Below are 24,741 nucleotides of genomic sequence, written 5' to 3' on the forward strand. Positions count from 1 at the left end.
TATATATGCATGCACACCATGCAGGCCCGTTGGTGCTCTCTTTTGCACGACACGCACCGCTGCCGTCCTGCCTGGCTGCATGGGCGGAGCACCGCAACTGTTTCTGTTTTGTTTTTATTGCATTGAGTGGGCGACCTCTCTCTCTCTCCCTCTGTGTGTGTTTTGCTTTACGGGAGTAATGAGTGTGTGTGTGCGCTGGTCGTCCCACGCTTCGGCTTGTTTTATTGTTTTACTCGTCTTGTGTTATGGTTGAGAGCACCTTTTCCACTACTTTTTTTTTTTGATTGGTATTTTGCTTTGACTGCGGACGCCTAAATTCTCTTTTTCATTTTTTCTTTTCCTTTGAGATATTGTCAGTGTTTCCTATTCTTTTCAAACCATGAAGTATTTTCTGTTACGTACAGCATGTGTCAGTTGATCCACGTCACCCCACAGTCTGCAGTGCTGGTGGTGCTTCTGTTTGTGATGTGTTGTGCTGGAGGGTGCTTTGCTGCCAGCCTGACGTACTCCTGCTCCTCTGACAAGGCGATGCGTGCCCACAGGGCGAAGTTGATCGCGGCTGTGGTGAGGGACGTGCCTTTTGGATCTGAGGGTGCGGTCGTACACCGTCATTGGGAGGAATGGATGGGCGCCCACCCGCATCAATGTGTCGACAAGGGACCCGGATGATGCCAGGAAGTATTGCAGCTCAGAGCGCCATTGCGCAATGAATTCATTGGGGCAATTGCGAGTGTGAAGATGACGTTTTTCTATGCTGATAAAAGGGAAGTATTTGTTTCGTTATACTTTGCTGCCACTGCTCGTTAATGGCCTGCAGGCTGCCCGTAGCGATGTGGCCAGTTTTTCCGTCTTGAACGGTGCTGTCGTGCGAAAGGGTGTGCTCCCAAATAGTCAGATGCTCAGTTGCCGGGGACGGGGGCATTCCCACAGCGTGTGCGGCAGGCCTTCCCGTGGATTGTCGGGGGCTCAGCGGCTGGTGGGGTTGCAGAAGAGGAGTGGCTGAAGGGCTACGGCTGTCATTGGAGCTTGCAGAGGTGCGTTGTCCGTTTTTTGCTCGTTGATACGCCTGACATTTTCGGTAGTGACCTGCGCGTGAGGCACCTGTTGGGGAGACCGTGGAGCTGTCGCAGAATCCACATGTGAGGCCTTCTGCAACGATTGGAGTTTCAGGGTTAGTGCGTCGGGCGTGTGCCTTCATATGATGGGCGGACGAGAAGACGCTGCTGCAGCTTGGGCAGGGCGACGTTGATCTGCTGCTCGTCGTTCCACGAGGAGGTGCCGTGGACACGCCAGGTGGAGGTTCCGGAGGAGGTCGGGGCGGTCCTGCCTCTTCAGTGTGAGAGGGACGGCACCGAAATAAGGGTTGCTTGTGATCTGCAGGGCGCGTGCCGGTCAGCCGAGGAGTGGGCAGGAGGACGTCCATCAGCCGCTTGCTGGTCGGCAAGGAGTGGCAGTATTCAAGTCAGGAAGAGGTTACGGCGGAGGCAGAGCACAGACGCGGTCCCAACAGCACCGCAGCACAGCCGATTACAGAGGGCAGGGACGTGGTGCCGCCATGCCTCGGAGCATCACAGGCTTGGGATCGAGAGAGCACCAGACTTTTTCGCACGGACCGCTAGCGGCACGATGAAAACACGGCGAAGGGCATGATTGCGTCCCTCCCGTTTGCGGAGTACTTCAGCTCGGGGCAGGCTGCCGCTGCAACACACTCGGCCTGCTCCATTCCGTCCGTCGTGATTCCTGTGGGACTGTCACGGCTGCCGCGCGGTACGGTGCATTTCCAACCATGTGGTCACAGTGGCCAGAGGTGTTCCACACGCCGTGGTGGAAGCATTCCAGTCGGCATCACGCAGGACAAAGGCGACATGTTTCCGTTGTGGCAGCATGCCTGCCAATCGCGGGGTGCCGTCCTCCGTCCCTGCAGTGTGGGATTGCAGATGGTGGTCCGAGTCTATGTAAACAGGTGGAAGTACAGTGGGAGAAACGCAGTGCGCGTTGCGCAGTCACGTCGGGAAACGAGACGCTGCGGCCGCTAATCCGCGTTGCCTGTGCCGGGACGTCAGAAAGCACACAGTCCATGCCGCTTGAGGTGGTGGCGAGGCCCTCTCCTGACGTCGTGGATGGTGAGCAACCGTCCCGGAGCTCATGGTGTGAATTCAGGTCGTCCGCAATAGGTGCTGCAGGACCAAGGCGACGAATGTCGCTCGCAAAGTGTGAAACGTGAGCAATTACTGTAGGAAGGCTGCAGAGATTCACCACGTACATGCTGGGGCTGGCCGGTGGGCACACGCAGAAGGCGGTGGTCTCCAGGCAGTTGGTTCCACGAGCGACAGGCGCTCGCACGGAAAGGTGTGGCGCACAACGAAGGCCACGCCACCGGCACGCCCACTGCAGGCCTGGTGGAAGTCAATGCAGACAATGAGCCTCGTCGCTGGCACTCTGGTGCCTGCTCTCCTGCAGAAGAGCCATTTCGCGCTGGTGCTGCGCCAGTCAAGCAGCAAGGGCAATCCTGAGGGGGAACGGCTTGAACTTCTGAGATGCGGCTCTTGCGGAAACCACCGCAGCGGGTGATGCCGGCAAAGTGACCGCAATGAAACGACTGTGCGGTTGTCAGTCGGGCTGCAGGCAAACCGCCTCGCCGCCCCACAACCGACAGAGCGTGGGATCCTCTCGAGGGGTGACGCCGTCGTGGTCCCCGTCACGCCCGCAGCAATGCCCTGCCGCAATCACTCCCACAGAGAGACAATAAAGAGTCTTGTGGATGTGTGCCGAGAGTACAGCAACTGTCATCTCCAGAGAAGGCCATCGTGGCACCGTCCGTCACGCGTCAGCACACACCGAGCAACGCACGTTCCCGGCAGAGCAAACACACAGGAGAGTGGAGAATGACCCCAAGAGCAGGCAACACCTCCACACATGGCGGACATCGTGCAGCCACGTCAGCCGGCCTCCAGCACAATTCAAAAGCGTACCACACGCATCCATCCAATGACACCGTGATTCCCACCGCCAACGGTAGACACGCAGCGACCATACTATGCCAGCACGGGATGCAGGCCAACGTCCCGCCGTCACCAAGACATTCCTGCAGAGCACCGTGCAACTAAGTGTGTGTGGGTGTGCTGGAGGAGCAGAAGAGAAGAGGAGCACAGGGAGGCACATCAACAGAGCAACAGGCACAACTGGAGAGCAGCGACAAATGCGGTACGGTCCCGACATCAACAACCACACACGATGGCAACAAATACAAAAGCAAAAAAACAAAACAAATCCTTAAAGAAAAACACGGCGGCAGGGTGTGGCTGTGTGTGTGGCGCTGCGGGTGTCTGCCAGCCCTGACCGCAAAGAAAACAAAACAGGAGGGAAGAAATGTGTGCTCCGCCCCACAGGCCCTCGTCGCACGCCCACACGTCACGGCTCCCTCAGCGCGCCGTTCGTCGCGGCCCCTCCTCATGCGTGCAGCAGGCGAGGCGCACAGGGCCGTCGTCATGAGCGTGTCGGTGGTGTGCGAGTGGAGCAGTTGGGCGGGAAACACACGGCACCCCTCACAGGAAGAGTGCAGCAACAAACAATTAAAGAGGGAAGAGTAGAAAAGAAAACACGTCCATAGTGATTGCCCCCAAAAGCAAAAAAAAAAGGGAATGAATGAAACGAGAGAAAAGAAAAATAAAAAGTAAAAACAAACACAAAAAAGAAAAGAAAAAAAATTAAGAAAAAAATCACACAACTAGAGAAAAAACCATTTAAAATATTTTAAAGCAAACAGCAAAGAAAAATTAAAAACAATTAAAACAATCGTAAGCGGAGAAAAAAAAACAGTTACGGTGCTCCGCCCATGCAGCCAGGCAGGACGGCAGCGGTGCGTGTCGTGCAAAAGAGAGCACCAACGGGCCTGCATGGGTGTGCATGCATATATACAATGGGCACATTATTGTGTGTGCCTCGTGGGGTGAGGTGAGGGCGAGAGTCCATGCAAGGGGACACACACACAGAGAGAGAAGGACGAGTGTGTGTGCGGGCGGTGCACGGCTCTCTCTCCCTCACTCTCACGCGGCCACCACCGCAGCCGCACAAGCAACAAGAAGAAGAAGCAAAAGAGGGGAGGTGGTGTGCGAGACCGCGGTGCTGCCGTCACTGTCGCCAGTCGTCGCCGTCGTAGTTTTCATGGCTGTGGCTTCGACTGGTGTTTCCTTCGGATTGGCTTCTTTATTTTCATCTTGTTTTTCTTCTCGTGTCTCTGCACCATCGGCTGCTGGGCCATTGTTTGGCATGCCCTCTTCAGTGCTCTTTTCAGCTTTATTATTGGCGGCATCACCGTTTGCCGTGGGTAGTGGCGTGGATTCTGCTTGGTCGGCAGATGGTTCATTCTGTTGATTGGCTGATATTTCGGTACCGCTGTTTGTCTGTGAATTGTTGTTTGACTCAATGCCGTCTTGGGGTTGTTGTAGCTGTTGCATGTTCACGGTATCTTCAGGTTTGGAATGACCGTTCGTTTCTGCTGGTGTTGAATCCCCCGCTGGAATTCCAATTGTTATCCGTGCCTCTTCTGCTGTTTTTGTCAGTAGTGGCGGTGGTGTTACTGTTTTAGTTTCTTTCATTTTCGTTTGACTGTCAGGTATCCCTGTGAGTGCCTTACCATTTTCGTTTTCTTTCCCTCCACCAGGTTCTTCTTTTTCTGATATTTTTGGTATTTCCGCTTCAACTGCATCTTCTTTCTTCAGTTGGATATCGGAGGATTCATTACTCTCGGAAGTATTCTCCAATTTGTGATCTTCACCACTTTGAGGGGCAGGGCTGCCAGATGAAGAAGAGGATTGTTCAGCACCTTCGTTGTGGGGCCCAGTTCCCTTACCGTCCTTTTGGTCCATCCTACCTGCTTCCTTTTCTTCATTTGGGCCCAACACGTTTGATCCCCTCTCCTGTCCTCCTGTATCTGAGCCTCCTGACCCCAGTGGTGCTTGACCTGCGACACTACCTCCTGAACCAGGCACTCCAGTGGACTGCATATTATTGCCCAATTTATTATTAGGTGATGACTCCGACTTATCCTGAGGCTGGTCTGGAACACCACTCGATTCTTCTCCAGCTTCCGCAGCCTCAACCGCCTTTATTAATGCCATTCGAGTGGATAACAGCCCGCAGTCCGCCTTTGGAGACACGCCGTCATCTCCACCATTACTCGTGTGCCTCAAACCGTTCCCTCCACCCTCACCGCAGTAATCCTCCATCGCGTGTCCAAAAACAGCACCGCAGCACAGCACGCAGAGGGCACACACCAGCAGCACACGGCCAGCCATCATCATCGCCATCACTCCTGTCACCTGCGGGTAGCCTTCAGCACAAAATAACAACACGTCAACGCAGAGTGAAAGCAAAAGGAGAGACACGGCCGCTACACCACACACAGTCACCACAGAGTGACAAATGACAATGCACACACCACGAGGCAGTTGGAATCAGTACAAGTGCAGAACTCACACAAGGCTCTGCAAACCAGTAGTTAAAAATACAGTAAAAAATAACAACAACAGAGTCGAGATTCCGGCAAGGCTCCAAAAAAAAAAAAAAATGAGAAACAATCAGGCACGACTTTTATTGTATTTGCCAAGCAGCACAATGTAAAAGAACACTGGTTTGTGTATACGTAATGCCTGGATTGAATAAATCAAACCAAGATCTTGCTGTTCTGTGAGCCCACACAACATTCCTCACACTTCATTGCGGCATCCGGCCTGTTCCTCCAATCCTCCTCTTGTGCAGTCCGTGGGACGCACAGCAATGACGCCGGCACCGCGTGTGGGCAACGGAAGGAAACAAAAGGAGAAGCACGTCACTCATGACAAAGTACAGCAAACGAGCATTGGGGGAAAACACAGGGATGCTGATTATTCCAATAGGGCAAAGGTAGCAAAAATAAATAATAAAATAAAATAAAAAGGCTTAAATTATTGACAAAACTCAGTGGGTAGTGCTAGCAAGCTGCACAGTTATTGCTCCACAAAAAGCCGCAGTTCCACCCTCCCTCACACCTCAGCAGAGCGCCGCAGTGCCTCACAGCCCCAGAAGCAGAAGCAACATCACCCGAGACACACACCCATGCACGGCGATGTCACCAATTTCAGCCATGGTCAACAAATCCGTGAAGTGCCCGTGCTCACAAAAAATGTTGCTCACAAGTGATGCTGCGTCGTGCTCCGATGGGATCTCTAGTTTCTCAGACTTTGTGCGCAAATAATCCTGTGCGGCATCACCGCCACCCGACACGTTATCACTCGTTCAACATTCGCTAGGACTGTGCTGGGCTCAGGCGTGGCTGTTGTACCATCCAAGGGCATTAGATCACTGTTGCTGAGTGAATCGGGTTCGCTGTCCGTGCCCACGGCAGTGCGGGCATACGTGTCCTATTAGTGCTCAACGTCTTGTTAGTCGCTGGCAACTGTGTTGGCGGTGGACGGTTTGTCGTCTCTCGCTGAGCGTGCATCTGGATCCGCTGCGCCGCCACTTTACTCCCCGGACAGCCGCGCTGCCTGTGGGGCCTCACCGCGCAGCTGCCGGCAGTCTTGCGTGCTCCTGCCGAGCGGAGTGTCCTGCCACTGAGCATGGGCACAGAAAGTTTTCAGTTCCCCGCATGGCAGCAGCATCCCAATCGCCCACATGAGTTTCGGTTGCCACAGACACCCTTCGGCGATGGAGTCACCCCGCCTTTTCCCGCTGGCGGTGCACGACGGCATCACCGAAGAGATTAGCATGATGCCGCTTTCACTGGCCGATCGAGGTCACACTGTTGGCTCCGTATTTTCACCATGGCACTGCGGAATCCCACGCAGCGTGACAGCGGACGCTGATGCCGTCGTGACTCGATCCCTCCCGCAGGACCGCGTCAATGCTTGGCACGTGGGCTTCCTCACTGCAGTGAAGCGAAGGAATCGGAGGGAAGCCCAGGAGGAAAGGAGGGCGCGCACACCGCATGACAGGCGCCTGTCGGTGTGGCGAGGACTCTATTCCTGGCACGACCCGGACATCGTGCCCCGAGTGGCGGCACTGCGCACAGGCGCGATGCGACACCTGCCCACTCTTTGACATGCCTGCGCGTGCCCTTCGTATCACAAGTAACCCTCTGTGTCGGTGGTGCCGTTCCTCCCTCACTGAGTGACCGGCCCTCCGCTGCCTCCGCCAGAACCTCTTCCCGACGTGAGCACCGCAACTCCTTGCCGACCAGCGAGCGGCGGATTGACGTCCTCCTGCCCAACCTGCAGCAGTGTGCGCTCGTCCGTCCACAATATGAGTGCGCACGTCCGACGTGCTCAGCCTGGCGTTCCGATAGTTTGAGAAGGCCTCACATGTGGATGCCGCAATGGCGCCACCTTCATCTTAACAGGCGCCTCGCGCACAGGTCGCCACAGAAAGTGCCAAGCATGCCAGCAGGCAAAACACTCAGGAAGCACAAATGCGGGTACTCGAGATGGACCAGGCTCTTCCGCCACCGCCTCATCACAGACGCCACGTGCTGCTGATCCCACGACGGATCACGGGAGACTCCGCTTCATCCACTGCAGAAATGCCCCCGTCGTTGGGAACTGGGAATGCGAGTGTTTTGGAGTGCCCCAGCCCGCACTATGGCTCGTTTCGGACGGCATGCTTGCCACTTTTTCGCTGATGGCCATTGCGCTACTCACTCGTTATTGTAACAGCATACAACCAAAACACGATAAAAATTTGTTTTGTGATGAATATTGGCTGCAGTTCCCCTGGACCAACAGTCCGCCTGGTGTGCGGGGATCTCCTTTTTATTATTGATTTACTTTTTTGCTGCTTTGTGCGCTGCACCTCCTCTTGTGTGTGTGCGCACCCTCCGTGAGGGGTGCCGACACGACGGACCGCTCTCGCCGTGTGTGCATGCGGTGGAGCCTTGTGTGCCGCTCCTGTTTGCTTCTCCCTCCTCCATCTGTGTGTTGGTGTTGCGGCAGGGATGTGTGTGCGGCGTACGGTGCATGCCTGGCTGCTGCCCTCTCCTCATGTGGTGTGCCCTCTGTGTGTGTCTGCTGCACCTCTCGTCTCCCCTGTTGCTCTCCATTTCCCTCACTGAGCAGATCAGCTCCACACCACTGAACGACCACACTCACGTTGATGATGACGTGCCGTCTGCTGTGCGCCCTGTTGGTGCTTGCCCTGTGTTGCTGCCCGTCCGTGTGCGTGACAGCGACAGGTGAAGAACCAGATAATGACAGCTCCAATTTACCGCGTGCTTTGCCACAGGAAGCAGGTGTTCCAGAGGCAACAAAAACTTCCGTGACGTCAAGTTTAGCAGGTATGACCGTTACGTTACCGGGAACCCATAATTCGGACGATAAGGGACAAGCATCAGAAACTAGGAGCGATACCGCAATAGGGACAGGTGGAGTGCCCGATACGTCAGGAATTCCGGTTCCGACCGTCACGGTAGGGTCAAATGTTCAGGGGGCCGGTGGTCCAGCGACTCTGGAGAACGATGCGGAACAGCCACATGGTACGTCTGGTTTGCAATCGGTAGCAGACCTGGCCAAAACGGTACAGGAACAGGCACAAATTACGGGGCCCGGTGGGACATGGTCGCGAAGTACGTCCAGTAAAGAAAACACAGGAAGTGGGAGCCAAACGTCACAAGGATTAAGTTCCGGGAACGGTACTGCACAAAATCCAGGTGAAAAGGAGGCGGTAGGGTCAAACAAGCCGGACGGTAAGGAACCGAATTTAGGCACGACGACCGATACCGGAAAAGGGAAAGGTACGGGATCACCTCCGTCAACGAGTCCCGATTCAACATCTCCGGAGCCTATTACAGAACAGCAGCCAAGTGGATCCGCTAACCCAGTCCAACAAGTTCAAAAGGCAAATGCACCAACTACGACCACTACAACACAGGCACCAAGCACTACGACTACTGAGGCACCAACTACGACGACCACCCGCGCACCGTCACGTCTTCGCGAAATCGACGGCAGCCTCAGCAGCTCTGCGTGGGTGTGTGCCCCGCTGCTGCTCGCCGTATCCGCGCTGGCGTACACCGCTGTGGGCTGAAGAGGTGTGTGCGGGCTGTGCGTGCCAGCACTCAACCGCGGGGATTTGTGCGCGTGTGTTGTGGTTCACTGTATAAAATAAGAGAAAATAATGATCTTGTTTTGCTTCACTTGCTTCTGCTGCCGTGCTGTGTGCTCCGCGTTGTGCCCCGCATCCGTCACGTTGAACGCATCGCGAACACACTCACATGCATGCGCACTGGAGCCCTGGGTTTGTTTGTTTTTCTTTTCTTTTAATAATTGTTTTTTAATTATTGTTTTTTATTGCTTTTTAAACTTGTGGTTTGCGGTGCGGTGTGCGAGCTCTGCAATCGTACTGATTCCATCTGTCCCGTGGTGTGTGCGCTGCTGCTGGGGTGCTGCCATTTGTTGCTGTGCGTGGTGTAGCGGCCGTGTCTATCTTTTTGCTTTTCTCTCTGTTGACGTGGTGTTACTTTTGCTGAAGGCTACCCGCAAGTGACAGGAGTGGTGGCGATGATGATGACTGGCCGTGTGCTGCTGGTGTGTGCCCTCTGCGTGCTGTGGTGCGGTGCCGGTTTTGGACACGCGATGGAGGATTACTGCAGTGAGGGTGGAGGAGATGTGTTGACGCGGACGAATAATGGTGGAGGTGACGGAGTGTCTCTAAAGGCGGAATGCGGGTTATTATCCACCTGAATTGGACTAATGAGAGCTGTTGAAGCTGCGGACGACGATGATGCGATGAATGACACATCCTCAGCGGAGAATTCCGAGGAGTCAGCGTCTGGTGCCGAAGGAAAAGGTGCCGCAGGTGCAGCAGCACCCTCGCTGGACGCTGGAGTATCAGAGGCGGATGAATATAAGAAGGAGTACAATGCATTTAAGCCAAATGGAAATGCAATAAATACCGGGGATCCTACGAGAGGTGCGGCAAATGAGTTTCGATTTCGCACCGCCGGTCAATTTTCTTCTTATTCCGGCAGCACTGCCACTCCACCGGCTGGGGGAGAGCCCCTTCCGAGGATAATACCCAGCCGGAATGAATGGCGCAATGACACACCGAGAGGAAGGAAAACAAATTATTGCGATAATCCTTGCAGTGATGGAATGGGGAGGCGGAACAAGACGGAGAACATGAAGAAGTGGAAGAAACAACCGCAGCAAGGACACGATGGACAAGAATTGCAACAGTGACAACAACAGCAATAACACGAATAAGACAAAGTGCACTGCCTGCCTCACTCACTGGGCCACGGGCAACGAAAAGGTTGCAGGCTCCCGCACAGCTACGGGAGCTACAACGGGAGGAGCTCGCCGCCGCCTTAAACGAGCGAATGAAAAGAAACGTCTTTTTAATTGTCATGCACAATACAACAAAAGTACTTAAAGACCCCACATCACCATACGCTTCTGTAGGTGCTAATGGTGCTGCCACTTCTGTGGCGGAAGACGAAGACGCGAAGGCTCAAAAAAATGCTGAAACCACTCAAAAGTCATCAACAGAAGAAGTCCGCCAGACATGAACATCCCGCGGAAATGGCGAAGAATCCGCGAAAGACAAAACTGCATTGGCACAAATGCAACTGCAATTACGGACGACAGTGACAGCAGCACCGCGGTCTCCCACACCACCTCCCCTCTTTTGCTTCTTCTTCTTGTTGCTTGTGCGGCTGCGGTGGTGGCCGCGTGAGAGTGAGGGAGAGAGAGCCGCACACCGCCCGCACACACACGCGTCCTTCTCTCTCTGTGTGTGTGTCCCCTTGCATGGACTCTCGCCCTCACCTCACCCCACGAGGCACACACAATAATGTGCCCATTGTATATATGCATGCACACCCATGCAGGCCCGTTGGTGCTCTCTTCTGCACGACACGCACCGCTGCCGTTCTGCCTGGCTGCATGGACGGAGCACCGTAACTGTTTCTGTTTTGTTTTTATTGCATTGAGTGGTCGACCTCTCTCTCTCTCCCTCTGTGTGTGTTTTGCTTTACGGGAGTAATGAGAGTGTGTGTGCGCTGGTCGTCCCACGCGTTGTTCTTTTTTTTTGTTTTGAATCTTTGCGTACGTTGTGGTTGGGTGCACCCATTTTACTTTTATTGATTGGTTTTCTTCCTACAGTGCGGATGGATGAATTTCCCCTTTTTGTATTCTCCTGTTCTTTGTTTCTTCCCACGCAATCGGTCCTTGTTGCTTCAGCGAGCCACGAAATATTTGCCTAACACCCACATCAATGGCTTACTTGCTCTACACCCCACATTAGTTTGAGACGCTGGTGCTGCTGCATGTGATGATGTGTATGGTGTGATTGCCAGCGGGTGCTTTGCTGTCACTTTGACGTACCCTTGATTTGTTGAATATGTGATGCGTGCCGACAGGGCGAATTGGATCCGCGTTGTTGTGAGGGACGCACCCTTTTTGAGCAGTTGGTGCGCTGCAGCCATACACCATCATTGGGAGGGATGGATGCCCATCCGCATCAACGTATCCACAAGGGACCTGGATGATATCAGGAAGCATTGGATCTCAGAGCGGTACTGCGCAATGAATTCATTGAATGGCAATTGCGAGTGTGAGGATGACGTTGTATCCTCTGCGCACGGGAAGATTTTCGAGGATGAAGTTGTCCCTGCTGCTTTCAAACTGCATGCGGATCGTCTGCTCGTGCAGCCACTGGAGGGTCCTTTGATTGTGCCCCCATTTGCCAACGGCAGCGTTTGCATTCGGTTCACGGTGCATGCTGGGCATTGTTCCACTGGTGTTGCCAATGCTGACATGGTGTGTGTGTGGCTGAGCGCTGTCGGTGGTGTGTGGGCACTCGACGACTGCCGTGATGGCTGCGAGTAAGCACCGCGACTGCGACGACATTGATGGCATGGAGCTGCAGGATGGCGATGGTGACGGGAGGACGCTGGAGTCGCACTGGTCATAGCGCCACGCGAAGGATGAGTGGATGGCACCGATTGGTTGTGCCGGCTGCCGCACGGAGTTGACGCTGGCCGCACCGGCTGACCTGGGCTGCATGAGGGTGAAGTGGGAGATGGCGGAGCCGATGCGCTGGTGAAGGAATTCGTGCTGTGCGCTGCTGCAGAGGAAGTGCTCCGCACCGAACATGAGTGAATATTCCCAGATGTTCTCAAAAGCGGGAGTTCATGCCAGTCGCTGCGCGTTGGATCGGTATTCGAGTGGTTGGTGTGTAGACGAATTATCCATGAAGGGCCAGCAAAACGCCCGATGGACAGTTGCCCCATCATTGGTCCCGCACTGGATGTGAGATATGCTGCCGCTGTTATTTGGAGGGGAGAATGTTTGTCTGCGGTGCCTGGGGACAAGCCCTCTTCGTGGTGTCTGGACACGCCTCCCACCAACACGACGGATGCGAGGGACCCGGAAGAAACATACGTCTCCGTGCTGTCATGCATGCGGCATTGCGGTGCCTCGGCATGCGGGTGCGTCTGAGAGTGACTGAGGAGGGTAACGCCCGCTGTGCCCCATGCACGGCCGAGGCGACGATTACGTGGGTTGCTCCGCCCTACGATGAGGGAAAAGCTATTTTCCGTGACCACGCGCAGGTGTGCACGATATCCGTCACCAGCGACAGCCTACTTCCAGTGGTTTCGTGCGGTGGCAATGTGAGAGGGTGTGGAGCAGGACGGTTCCACTGGCATCTACTGAACAAGCTTTGCCACGGGCATCCGTCCCCGATCCAGAGAGCATTGGGACCGGCCGTGGCACACCACCGAATTATGTGGACACGGCTGCTCCCCAGAAGCATCCGTCGCCAGAGAAGGAAGTCGCCTCAGGTGCCACGACGGCAACGGAGTGCTCTTGCCCAGCGACACCGCGGGTGCACCGCAGGAGGCGGAGAAGAAGCGCGATCTTCCGGACAGCGACGATGTGGCCGCCGATGGTGTGGCGTCTGTTGTCGGACAATCATTAGGAGATGAGGCCGCCAGCGACAAGGCCGGTGGCGGTGCCACAGCCACGGGACCCAGGAGCCCTGATGCCGCTGATGACGCGCAGGGCGCCGTGGACCCTCCGCCGAGGGAGGATGAAGCGGCGGTGGTGCACGGGGTTAGGAGGCAGACATGAAGGACGCCCCGCCTCCGATCCACGGCAATAACACTGCGGCTGCTGCTTGTCCCTTTCCGCTGCTTCTTCTGCTTGCCGCTGCCGCCGCGGTGCCAACACTCAGCAGTGGGTGCAAGAGAGAAAGGCCTATATCAACTGGCATGTTCCTATCAGTATATACATACACTCTGCTTGTCTGTATACTTTGTACCAGGGACATGCTGTATGCACTCTCCCTCTTTTGCCGGTTGCTAATGTGGCGGCACCACGCGTGCATTATGGGTTGGGATCAGAAATTGTTTGACTTCTTCTGGAGAATACTGTGCTGTGTTTGTGTGCGTGTGCGAGGGATCTGTGTGGTTTTGATTTCCCTATTTTTATTTGCCTGCTTTGGCATTGTGTAATGATACTTCCCTTCTCCATTATGTGTGTTCTGAAGTGTTGCTAGGGCACCGGGAGTGGATGCCTGTGGACGCACGCCGTGCATTATGCGCTACATTGGTGGGAGGGGAGACTGACATAACTGGCGGGATTGAGTACGGCGCATTTTTGCCCACAGACCCTGCAGCTGCAGCAGTACGAGTGGCGCTTTGCATATGGACGTGTGGATTGTTTCTCTCTTGCGAGGCCTTTTTTACTGCATGTCATTCTCCGCTCGGGTACCGTGCCCGTGGCAGCAGCGGCGGCATCAAAAGGGCTGTGTGCGTGGAGCGTCCTTGATTGAGTGCCTGTCTTACTTCTCTGTTCTGTTGATTGATTGTACCGTGTGCCGGCCAAACGGTTGACATGACGTTCTTCTGACGGCGGGGTCCACGTGAGACGATGTTGCGTCGCGTGCTTTGTTGCGGGTGTGTGATTTCAGCAACGGTTTTTGGGCGGTTGACTGTTGGGTCGTTGAGGGCGGCGTGGCGACGGGTGCGGATGGACCCGATTGTGTGCCGTGGCTGTTCGTGGGGGGAGCCGCGGGGAGGAGGAGGGCAGCGGAGCGATGGACTCACGAGGAGTGCGGTAGCGTGCAGCCATGAAGATTGGCGACAGGGAACTCACTGCCGCTGTGAGTTGCCGTGTGTGGTGTTTGTTTCTGTTATTATTGCTTTCGTTGTTGGATGTGGCCGCTGTGGGGGAAGACTGTTTTTTGTTTCTTTTTCACGCCGTTTTGGGATCCTTTTCTGCACCGGCATCACTGTGTTCTTGCCGTACTGTTGCGCCCTCTTTCCCTTCCATTCTGGGGCAGCTGCGGGTGGGTTTTACATGCCGTGGAGTTGTGTGCCGTGCTGTCCGGTGTTTCATTGTTGCCTGTTCTTCCTGCGTGCACGCGTCCCCCATGCTCATGACAACAACCCTCATGCAAACGCTACTCCTTCTTTTCCATGCTGCTGATGTGTGTGTGCTCTTCTCATCCTCCTCTCTTTGTCCCTCCCTAGACTGTGTGTGCAGCCGTGATGATGATGATGATGACTGGCCGTGTGCTGCTGGTGTGTGCCCTCTGCGTGTTGTGGTGCGGTGCGGGCGGTGGTGGATGTTCTGAACCAACGCAAGTTTCTCAAGACATTACGTCCGTTAATGAGAATGGTCCTAAAACCGACAACGATTCCAGCGGTGGCGCTGGCGGAGGTGGCAAAAACGGTCAATCGGCACAGTCACAACCAGCAGGAGTATCGGTGCAAGGAGCAAACGAAGTGGGAGCGGCACTACGAACTGGAACACAAGCACCAGAAACGGCAGACGCAGAGAAGAAAAACCAAACAGAAAAAGGAAAGGACAGCATGGTTCAAAATACAGACGATGAAAAGAAACAAGTGGAAGAAAATGGTGCGAATGAAGAGAAGGATGATAGAAACAAAGAGAAGGAAGACGAAGAAGTGGAAGGAGACGAAGAGGGAGAGGAAGAAGAAGAGAGAGAGGAAAAGGAAGAGGATGGTACGAAAGGAAAGGAGGAGACAATGAAAGGAGCCGATACCAGCACCACAGAGGTGATCTCAGCAGGCAATGAAGAGCCGCCAATTATATCTTCTGGTGCGGCAAGAGCATCGAATATAACAAATACCAACAGCACACAAACAACTGGAGACGATGACCCAGCAGCTGATGGTGCAGGGACAGCAGAGGGAAAACAAAATGAAAATAAAGATGCCAATCCGAAAGAAACACCAGTGACGGCCGCAGCCATGAAAAATACAACGGCAACGACTGGCGACAGTGACAGCAGCACCACGGCCTCCCACACCACCTCCCCTCTTTTGCTTCTTCTTGTTGTTGCGTGTGCGGCTGCTGCTGCGGTGGTGGCCGCGTGAGAGTGAGGGAGAGAGAGCCATGCACCGCCCGCACACACACTCTCTCACTCTCTGTGTGTGTGTGTCCCCTTGCATGGACTCTCGCCCTCACCTCACCCCACGAGGCACACACAATAATGTGCCCATTGTATATATGCATGCACACCCATGCAGGCCGTTGCTGCTCTCTTTTGCACGACACGCACCGCTGCCGTCCTGCCTGGCTGCATGGGCGGAGCACCGTAACTGTTTCTGTTTTTTGTTCTCGTATGATTGTTTTAATTGTTTTTAATTTTTCTTTTGCTGTTTGCTTTAAAATATTTTAAATGTTTTTTCTTGTTTTTTCTGGTTGAGCGATTTTTTTTTCTTTTGCTTTTTGTGTTTGCTTTGCTGTGCGTTTTTCTCTCACTTCCCCCATCTCTTTTTTTTGCTTTTTGGGGCAATCACTATGGACGTTTTTCTTTTCTACTCTTCCCTCTTTTTAATTGTTTGTTGCTGCACTCTTCCTGTGAGGGGTGCCGTGTGTTTCCCGCCCAACTGCTCCGCTTGCACACCCACCGACACGCTCACGACGACGGCCCTGTGCGCCTCGCCTGCTGCACGCATGAGGAGGGCCGCGACGAACGGCGCGCTGAGGGAGCCGTGACGTGTGGGCGTGCGACGAGGGCCTGTGGGGCGGAGCACACATTTCTTCCCTCTTGTTTTGGTTTGCTTGCGGCCAGGGCTGGCAGACACCCGCAGCGCCACACACACAGCCACACCCTGCCGCCGTGTTTTAAAGATTTTTTTTTCTTTTCGTTTTGTTTTCTTTGTGAGGATGGGTGTTTGCTGCCACCGTGTGTGATTGTTGAGGTTGGTTCCGTACCGCATGCATCGCTGTCATCCGGCTGTGCCTCCTGCTGTGTTGATGTGTCGCCCTGTGCTCCTATTTTTTTCGGCTTCTCCAACAGACACCCACACACATAAGTATTTGCGCAGTGCTCTGCAAGAATGTTTTTGGTAACGAGGGACGTTGGCTGACGTTCCGTGCTGAAATGATGACGCTGCACGATGGCCTCCTCTGATGATGACAGTTGCTGTGCTCTCGGCACACATCCACACACTCTTCCTTGTCCCTCTGTGGGAGTGAGTGCGGCAGGAGCGTGGTCTACGGCAGCGGCTGTTGGTGCTGCGGAGAGGAACGAGGCGCCGAGGAACAAGAGGGCGAACCTGCTGGACGCGATTACGATGGCGGATGAAACCTGTTTCGTTGCCTTTGCTTCGTACATTGCTAAGAAGTGCGGCGTGTCGCTGCCTGACGGGATGCCTGCACTCGGCACCCTTTGAGGCTTTGTTTTGTTTCATTCAGGGTGATGTCACAATCATCATGGCAGCACCTTCCTTCACCGGCTCTGAGTGTGACAATACGAATGACGGCAAAGAGAGCGATGAGGATTATGGTGACGACTTGCACCGAGGGGCGGATTATCTGCGTGTCTTGGCACACGAATCCCAGGAGGGTTTGGCTGCCGTCCCCACAATTCCCGGTCTTGCGGAACCGTTGGCTTTCGCGCTGTCACCCGTCGTAATTAGTGCCCCATGCGTTGGGGCTGATCCATTTACCGTGGAGTTCACGCAGCAGCTCTCGAGTTGTTGTGCTGCTGATCCCGCGTTGGCCCTTTCGCATGTATTTCAGCGTTGCCTGGCGTGTGATTTAATGTCTGTGTTGTCCGGGCCGCTGCCTCGAGTTTTCTTTTTGTGCCCAATAAGAAACACTTTGCGTTGCGGTGGGTATTTATTTGCGTGGCCGTCGATGCACGTGACGATGCTCAGCGGGTGTCTTTTGTTTGACGAGCACGAGGGAGACTTCGGTGTGTGCCGACACCTCCGCGAAAGTCTTCGTCGACGGATCGAGGCGAAACTAAGGGGGGTCTGTCCGCTGCATCTCTCAAGGCAGCTGCGGGGCACTCCAGACGCACAGAGTGAGTGGATGGATGCCGCGCAGCTGGGGAGACCAGTTTTCTTCTCCCTCCGTTGCCGGGGGAATCGAGAATCCACAGCGTCACTGCCAGCTGCATTTTACTGCTGGGGATCGACTGTTCTGAAGTTGCCCGTCTAGTGTGAATCGCAGCGTCAGTGCAGGAAGACACTTTCACGCGTTGCGAGTAGTTGCCCCAGCCTCGAGCTCATCAATATTAACAGCAGGGAGCCATGCATCTTGGTGGCCGGTGACTTTCAGACGAGTGTGTTTCACTTCACCCGCCTCGTATTTGTGGGGAACACTGCGCATCGACCCTCCCCAACAGTCCCACCACCTTCACTTCCCCCGCCGACCACTGCCCTCTGCTGACGGTACAGTTGTTTGGCTCCGCCAATAATGCGCTCGTGAAACGTCCTCTCCGCACGCTGCAGGATTATTGCCGTGGAGGCGTTGATGGCATATGGTGCGGGTGTGGCGTCGACGGAGTCATCCACGCATTGTCTTAGAAACTTTTCTTTGAGTCGTGTCAGTCACGCCGTGTTTCCTTTTTTCTTGCTGGGAGTCTTGTGGTTGTGCTTGAGCCCTTTTTCCCCAATTTGTTTGCTGAAACGATCAAATGCTCGCAGCTGCACATCGCCGGTTTTCCATGGCGGTGAATTGAGCAGATGCCGGGGGAATATCAGGCGGAGCAAACCGAAGTTTGCCTCACTTGCTGCTGACGCAGAGTCCGTTACTGAGGGAACACAATATGGAGGCTTACTGCCAGCGGAGCATCGCGTGGTGGCGCGCATTTCTCTCATTGGCGGGGTGACAGCCGAGCCTTCCAATCAGCTGGACTCTGATATTCTGCTGCGCCTGATGGGGCACGTTATCACCGTGGCAGAGCAGCCGTCTGACTCTCTTGTTGACATCATGGCTTGGAGAGTGGTAGTTTCTCTCCCATTGTACCCAACAGAGCCGGCACTGGCGCGTTGCTGCTGTGTTGATGACGACGCCGTGACGGAGGGAATAGCGGTTGTGTATTCACGATGAAACCTACCGGAGACGTATTCGTCACGTGCGTTTTCCACCTCAGCACGCGGTGGGTGGCGGTCCTTTGAGGATTATTGTGGACGGGCTGTTTAACCGCGGCCTTTTGGTGAATAGACTCTTTGTGGAAGATGGTGCAATACGCGTGCGGCCCAACGGATGCCCCAGTACTCCTTGGAGGAGCGTAGGCGAATCCTGCAGGAATTGATGAGGGACGGCCTGCCTGTGATGTGGCATGAGGCAAGTAACCGTCGTTTGGCGCACTCAAGCAGTATCCCCTATGATGCGCCTATCGGCTGTGACTTGCATGGACACATGCAGACCGTCCACATTCTCGTGGAATCGCGGCAAGCACGTTGGGGCTTTTTTTGAGTTCCCTCAATACTGTGAGTTTTCCTTTTAATGTGCCATCGCCAGAGAGCGAGATAACCCTGGCCAAGTTGGTTGTACTTTTCCAGGGATGAGACAAACAAATATTTGTGTCCTGTGTGCGGTACGTTGCTCTACCCTGCCTTCTGCACTGTTGTCTCTCTGGCGAAATTATTGACCCATCTTTGCCACCGAGTGGCAGACTTGGCTCCGAATGCCGTTTATCTGCGGACGCAACTCTGCAGTCGTACGTGCAGTATCTTCCACGCGTATTTCCGAGGGTACGCGTCATTTACCTGGACGCCAACAACGCCATCGTATCATCCGATGCGACACCCTTGCACCGTTGTTGTTGTCGTCACGGTAATTTTGTTTTTCCCGACGGGAGTGAGAGAAGTTTCGTTTTTCACCTGTACGATGTGCTGACTCCCACTGTGGGCGCTGAGAGCGTGCAGCGGAACGATGGCAAGCTTGCAGAAACTGTCTCGCGTAAAAATTGGAGGTCCGTTTGTTGTGCAAGCGGGGGGAGATGGTTGTGGTTCTCTCCTCCTTCTAGTTTTTGGTGGCTGTTCTGTCGTTATGTGTGCGTGTTTCTTGTGCGGATGCCGTTTTGCGGTGCGTGCAGTGTGCGAGTTGTGCCTGCCGCGGGAGGTCGCATCATTACCGCGCACACAACGGCGACGCTGCGACGATGTGTGTGTCTTTTGGCTGCACCTCTTTGTATTTCCCTTTTGCCTTTCTATTCTTCGCTCTGTGCGCAGATCTGCTCACCGACTACAGCCACACTACTGCTTCTGCTGCTACTACCGCTGCTCGCACGTGTACGCGAAAAACGATGATGATGGTATGGCGCGTGTGGAAGCAAAGATTCCCGTGGGTACTGGCGCACAGTCGGCGAGAGCAGCCGGACTGCGTGTCGTACTGGTAATAAGCCAGACAGTCGAGATCTAACGGAAGAGGAGGCTTTCAATGCGATATTTGGCGATTTTGCGGCGAGGAGCTGCTCGGATTACGATGGCACGAATAATTCCGGAGGAATGGTGGAATATATGAATCCTGACCTCGAAGGGCACCAGATGGAGACATTCGTAATGGTTGTCCGCGGAGCGGTATTTTCATCCACTGCTGAATTCCATCGGCGCTTATCAGCGCTATGCATACCGTTTGCGTGCCGTATGTGACGCGCAACGACAAAAGCTACTGCTAAGCGGAGACATTGAGCAGCACCCAGGCCCCATAGCAGTACTCCAGATGAACGTTTCTTGCCTCACGCCGTCAAACTCGCAACATTAATGGCGCAAGGAGCAGACATAATAGCCATCCAGGAGACTTGGAAGTCGTCGGAGCAGATCGCCAGCATGCACACTGGAGATTATGTGCTCCATGCACAGTCGCGCATCGGCAAGGGAGGCGGTGTGGCGGTGCTGGTGCGGAAAACTCTCCGCTCCAAGCGTATACCTCTCACCATCCCCCAGCATGACACCAGCCTTGAAGTGGTGGTGGTCCAGGTTGCTCTGGACCAGAACCGTGATCTTATTGTAGCGAGTGCCTATATGAGACCACCACCGCAAGTAACGCAATCCTTCAGGCGGTTAGTAAACTGCCTTCCAGCCTCGTCGCCGCTCCTGCTGTGCGGGGATTTCAACATGCATCACCCACAGTGGGAGCCATTCTTGGAGACTTCTCCAAGCGAGGTTGCTGCAGAATGTTTAGAACTGTGCACGGATGCGGGACTCACCTTGGTTAACACCCCTGGTGAGATCACGTATGCCCGTGGCGCAGGAGAACGATCCTGTATCGATCTGACATGGTCAAAGCATTTGACTGTGTCGGATTGGTCAGCCTCCGTGTCGCCGCTTAGTGATCATTATATGCTGACATTCACGCTGCATCAGGCATTTAAGGATACCATACCTTCGGCACCTAAGTTTTTCTACAGTTGGGGGAAGTGCAAGTGGGATTTATTCTTCAAGGACCTCGACGCACAACTTCCGGCATACGACTATAAAAAGCAGTCCACCGGCATTAAAGCTTTCACGAGAGCGCTTATAACTTCGTATCGACGACACTGCCCCCGCGGCATGCACAAGGACGGTCCCAGGCTTTGGGACGACACTCTCATGGAGGCAGAGCGGATTGCTACTGACAGCAAGGCCCGCTATCTACAGTTACCGACGCCCGACCGTGAGGCAGAAATGCAACGGACAAGGAGTCAATTCTTCCTCCTACTCCGAGAGCGTTTGCGCAACACGTATCTACGCCGCATCAGCAAGTTAAATCCAGGCGAGCCATTCGCATGGAAATACGTTTCCGGACGAAATAAGGCATCACTTCCATCTCCCACATCAATTTTATTGGGAGATGGTCAACACACTTATAAAACAGCAAGGAGAGCAGCGAATGCTCTCAATCGCATCTTTCTTCCATTTCACCCCTCTCACAAGGCAGTAAGGCCTTCCAAAGGCATCAACAGACAGAACACATCTTTGAACATTAATGCTTCTTCTTTTTGGACCACAGAACAACAACGAGTTGATCTCTACATTTACATCAGGGTTTTCTTACTCCCCTCTTGATGCACCTTTTAATTCTACGGAACTGCTTGCTGCGCTACGTAATACGCCGTATGGCAAGGCCCCCGGACCGGATGAAGTCTACAGTGAGGCACTGCGACATATTTCGTCAAAGGGCCTCCGATTCCTTCTTCGTTGCATTAACCACAGCTGGACGACCGGTACGATTCCGGCTGAGTGGGGACGCTCTACCATCGTTCCACTCTTAAAACCCGGCAAGTCGCCGGAACTGCTTGAGTCATATCGACCCATCAGCCTTACTTCCATTGTGAGTAAGGTTGCTGAGAAAATGGTACTGAAGAGATTGCTTTGGGTGTGGACGCCACACCCCCACCAGTATGCATATCGTAGCATGCGTACCACGACGATGCAGCTGGCACACCTGACACACGAAGTGGAGCATAATAGAAATCACTATTTCCAAGTGAGCCTTCCCAAGAAGAGCGGTATTGGCAATCAACTCCACTACAGACCCCATCGGACCCTGCTGGTGTTGGTTGACTTCAGCAAGGCCTTTGACTCCATAGATCATCGAGTCCTCAGTCGCTTGCTGGCTAACATTCCGGGGGTGAATTGTAGAGGGTGGCTTAGAAACTTTCTATGTGGTCGCTACGCGAAGACACGAGTTGGCCACAGACACAGCGATCGGCGTCCCATGCTGCGAGGAGTTCCTCAGGGGTCCGTGCTGGGACCGTATTTGTTCTCCCTTTACGTACACCCACTTCTCAGTCTGCTGAACAGCTTTGCGGGTGCCACAGCAGACATGTATGCGGACGACCTCTCTATTATCGTTAAGGGGTAGTCCCGGGAAGACGCCATTCCCACTGCCAGCATGGTTCTTGAAAAGCTGCATGCGTGGAGTCAGGAAAATGGCCTGGCCATCAAACCGTCAAAGTGTGAAGCTGCTTGGTCCACACTTTCCACGCACACGGAGTCCGATTATGATCGCGAAGGAAAGTGGCCGCTGGTAGTGGCTGGATGTCAAATCCCAGTCATGACCATGGGGGCATCGCGAACTACGAAGCTTCTCGGCATGGATCTCGATCCACGACTGACGCTAAATGTGGCGGCCACCAAGCAATGCGCTGCCACTTCGCAACGGATATCGCAGCTACGCTGCATAGCGCACAAAGCGGCGGGACCATCTCCACATGACCTACGCACGTTCGTCATTGGATACGGTGCCTCCAAATTACGCTATGGCAGCGAGCTCATATGGGCAGTAGCGACGGATTCAGCGAAGAATGAGATGCAGAAGACGTACGCAACTCTAGCACGCATTGTCAGCGGAGTTCCGAGCACTGCCGACCCGGAATCCGCACTACTGGAGGCTAATATGCCGCCGCTCCACGTCCTTTGCCTGCGCGCGCGGCTCTCCATATTTGAGAACACACGCGCATGTCAGATGGACTGGATGCGGAGACCCCCGCCTGAGCCACCGCCTCGCGCTGGTTTCCGCATCTCGCCATTATCTCGGAACGAGCTATATGCCTTCGTAGACGCATACACAAAGGACTATGGCATCACCGAGAGCTCACCACGCGAAGAGCGGTTCTTTCGCAGCTCCATTCCTCCCTGGTTTGCGGCCTCCGCTCACCGGGCCACCATCGCCGTGGAAATTCCGATAGACCACTCAATAACTGACGAGGAAGAGCTGATACGGGAAAAGCGCGGAGTCAGCGAAGAGGCTCTGGCGCTGCACAGCCATCGTTCGTGGATACTTGCGACCGATGGCGGTGTCGACGTTCCCAAGTCAGCAGGGGTTGGAATACTGCTTTCATTCCTCAACTCATCGGAGATAATAGAAAAGGCCAGCATAAACTGCGGTGCAAATCCATGCAGCTACAGGACGGAATCCCGTGCGCTGCTTCTAGCCCTAGAGAAGCTGATGATTCCTCGTATCCGCCACAGGCGTAAAACCCTGCTTGTGGTTACGGACAGTCAGTGTCTTCTAGCGGCTCTAAACAAGGGCCTGCTCAGTCAGACAGACTGGACGGAGGATCAGATCTGGCAGCGTCTCCTGACACTGACGTGTGCTGGCTGGTCCGTGCACCTGCAGTTTTGTTACGGACATTGCGGAGTACATGCTAACGAGCTTGCAGATCAGTATGCGACGCAGACTATGGAAAGTGGACAATACACGGAGCAAGGAATCGCACCTTTATGGCATACGGATCTGCTGACATGTTTTACTACCCAGCTCACCAACAAGTGGCGTAGTACCATTCGTCAAGACACTCACCGCTACTTGCTTTGCGGCACAAGGCCATCCGATCCCGGCGGTAAGGACCTGATCACTCAGGAAGTTCTACACCGTCAGGAACTGGTTCACCTCGCAAGGCCAAGGTGCGGGGATCTGAGCTCTGGGGCCGACTATACTGGGCCGTGAGAGATTGCACGAACCAATGCCGTTTCTGCAACATCTCACCGGAACAGTCTGCATATATGCGCTCTAACAACGATTCAACTGCACCGGGGACGGACACCGTTCCCCCGTCGGCGAGGGAGGAAGACGTCCCTCCAGTAAGGAGACGGACCCTCACAAGCCGTCGGAAGGAGAAATGTCCGCACTGTGATTCTACATTGACGGGATTCTCGAATCTCGTCAGTCACTGTCGGTCATTTCATCCGGAACATCCTCCACCGCTTCCCGAGCTCAAATGTGATTTCTGTGACATGGTTTTCCCCACACGGAGAAGCACCGCACAGCACAGAAGTCGCTGCGCACACAACCCAGACGCCACACGGCATCGAAACAGCAGTGCCAGGCGGCGATCTCTGCTGCCGCAGGATCAGCCAGCTTCCACAAGCACGTCAATTGACCCGCAGGAAACCTTGCACCATCTGCTTCTAGAATGTCCAGGCACCTTGGCTGTGCGCCGACGGCTGGGCATTGAACAGGACCTTCGCCTCGGAAAGTTCTCTCAATGGCAGTTGCTTCATAGCAGGAAACTTTTGTCGTTGCTCGACCACCTCTTAGGTACTCAGATGGCATTGTATAGCTAGACGCGCTGGTAAGAGTAGGAAAAAAATGTAATGACCTCATGACGTCCAATACCACCGATGTGTACGGGCGATGGGACTGTATCCATGGTCCTCGAGCACACGCCCCCGCCGCTAAGGAGCCCACAAACAGCGGTGCGTGCAGCAGCGCCACACAGACCACATCTTCTTTAAACAAAAAATCAAAGAGAGTGGAGACGTCTGGTTCGAAGGTGACTTGTCCTTGCCGACGGTGAGCAGCGGCGAACTTATCACCTCGTGGGCGGACACACCACTGCTGCTTCTGCTTTTGGGACTGTGTGTGGTTGTGGCAGTGTTCTGAGCCACGGAGTGCGGAGTTGCGACTTCTCACGGAGAATATGTGCCGCGTTCCCTGGCGGGTTTTTTTTTTTTGATGTTCTTTTTAAATGGTTGTTTGCATGGAACAATGGGGAGTACCTTTTTTCTTT

General features: G+C 54.3%; 4 protein-coding genes and 4 pseudogenes across 4 annotated transcripts, besides 14 other annotated features; 6 read left to right on the plus strand and 2 right to left on the minus strand.

The window, feature by feature from the left end:
• Positions 1-4,008: a sequence feature (areas not merged during assembly with more than two copies in the genome that could not be assigned to a particular haplotype).
• Positions 3,628-3,719: a sequence feature (A-rich).
• Positions 4,009-4,859: a sequence feature (heterozygous, Esmeraldo-like haplotype).
• Tc00.1047053511081.10 (mucin-associated surface protein (MASP), putative) lies at positions 4,047-5,309 on the minus strand (the record flags this gene model as incomplete). Its single annotated transcript, XM_806217.1, has 1 exon — positions 4,047-5,309. The coding sequence occupies one exon, from the start codon at positions 5,307-5,309 to the stop codon at positions 4,047-4,049; it is 1,263 nt and encodes a 420-aa protein (XP_811310.1).
• Positions 4,860-5,162: a sequence feature (haploid, non-Esmeraldo-like haplotype).
• Positions 5,163-5,903: a sequence feature (haploid, Esmeraldo-like haplotype).
• Positions 5,904-7,797: a sequence feature (areas not merged during assembly with more than two copies in the genome that could not be assigned to a particular haplotype).
• Positions 5,910-5,937: a sequence feature (AT_rich).
• On the minus strand, positions 6,035-6,481 carry Tc00.1047053511081.15 (annotated as a pseudogene).
• On the plus strand, positions 6,655-7,080 carry Tc00.1047053511081.20 (uncharacterized protein; the record flags this gene model as incomplete). The annotated part of the gene is made up of 1 exon (XM_806218.1): positions 6,655-7,080. The coding sequence occupies one exon, from the start codon at positions 6,655-6,657 to the stop codon at positions 7,078-7,080; it is 426 nt and encodes a 141-aa protein (XP_811311.1).
• Positions 7,798-8,613: a sequence feature (haploid, Esmeraldo-like haplotype).
• On the plus strand, positions 8,128-9,057 carry Tc00.1047053511081.30 (mucin TcMUCII, putative; the record flags this gene model as incomplete). The annotated part of the gene is made up of 1 exon (XM_806219.1): positions 8,128-9,057. One exon carries the CDS (start codon positions 8,128-8,130, stop codon positions 9,055-9,057), a length of 930 nt encoding a protein of 309 aa, XP_811312.1.
• Positions 8,614-8,899: a sequence feature (haploid, non-Esmeraldo-like haplotype).
• Positions 8,900-24,741: a sequence feature (areas not merged during assembly with more than two copies in the genome that could not be assigned to a particular haplotype).
• Positions 9,288-9,322: a sequence feature (AT_rich).
• On the plus strand, positions 9,531-10,709 carry Tc00.1047053511081.41 (annotated as a pseudogene).
• Tc00.1047053511081.51 lies at positions 11,825-12,229 on the plus strand (annotated as a pseudogene).
• On the plus strand, positions 14,528-15,379 carry Tc00.1047053511081.60 (mucin-associated surface protein (MASP), putative; the record flags this gene model as incomplete). The annotated part of the gene is made up of 1 exon (XM_806220.1): positions 14,528-15,379. One exon carries the CDS (start codon positions 14,528-14,530, stop codon positions 15,377-15,379), a length of 852 nt encoding a protein of 283 aa, XP_811313.1.
• Positions 14,928-15,003: a sequence feature (GA-rich).
• Positions 15,606-15,760: a sequence feature (T-rich).
• Positions 16,661-19,162, plus strand: Tc00.1047053511081.71 (annotated as a pseudogene).
• Positions 19,781-24,321: a mobile genetic element.

This window comes from Trypanosoma cruzi, genomic scaffold, assembly GCF_000209065.1.
Source record: "Trypanosoma cruzi strain CL Brener 1047053517045 genomic scaffold, whole genome shotgun sequence".
In the NCBI taxonomy this organism is placed as follows: Eukaryota; Euglenozoa; class Kinetoplastea; order Trypanosomatida; family Trypanosomatidae; genus Trypanosoma; species Trypanosoma cruzi.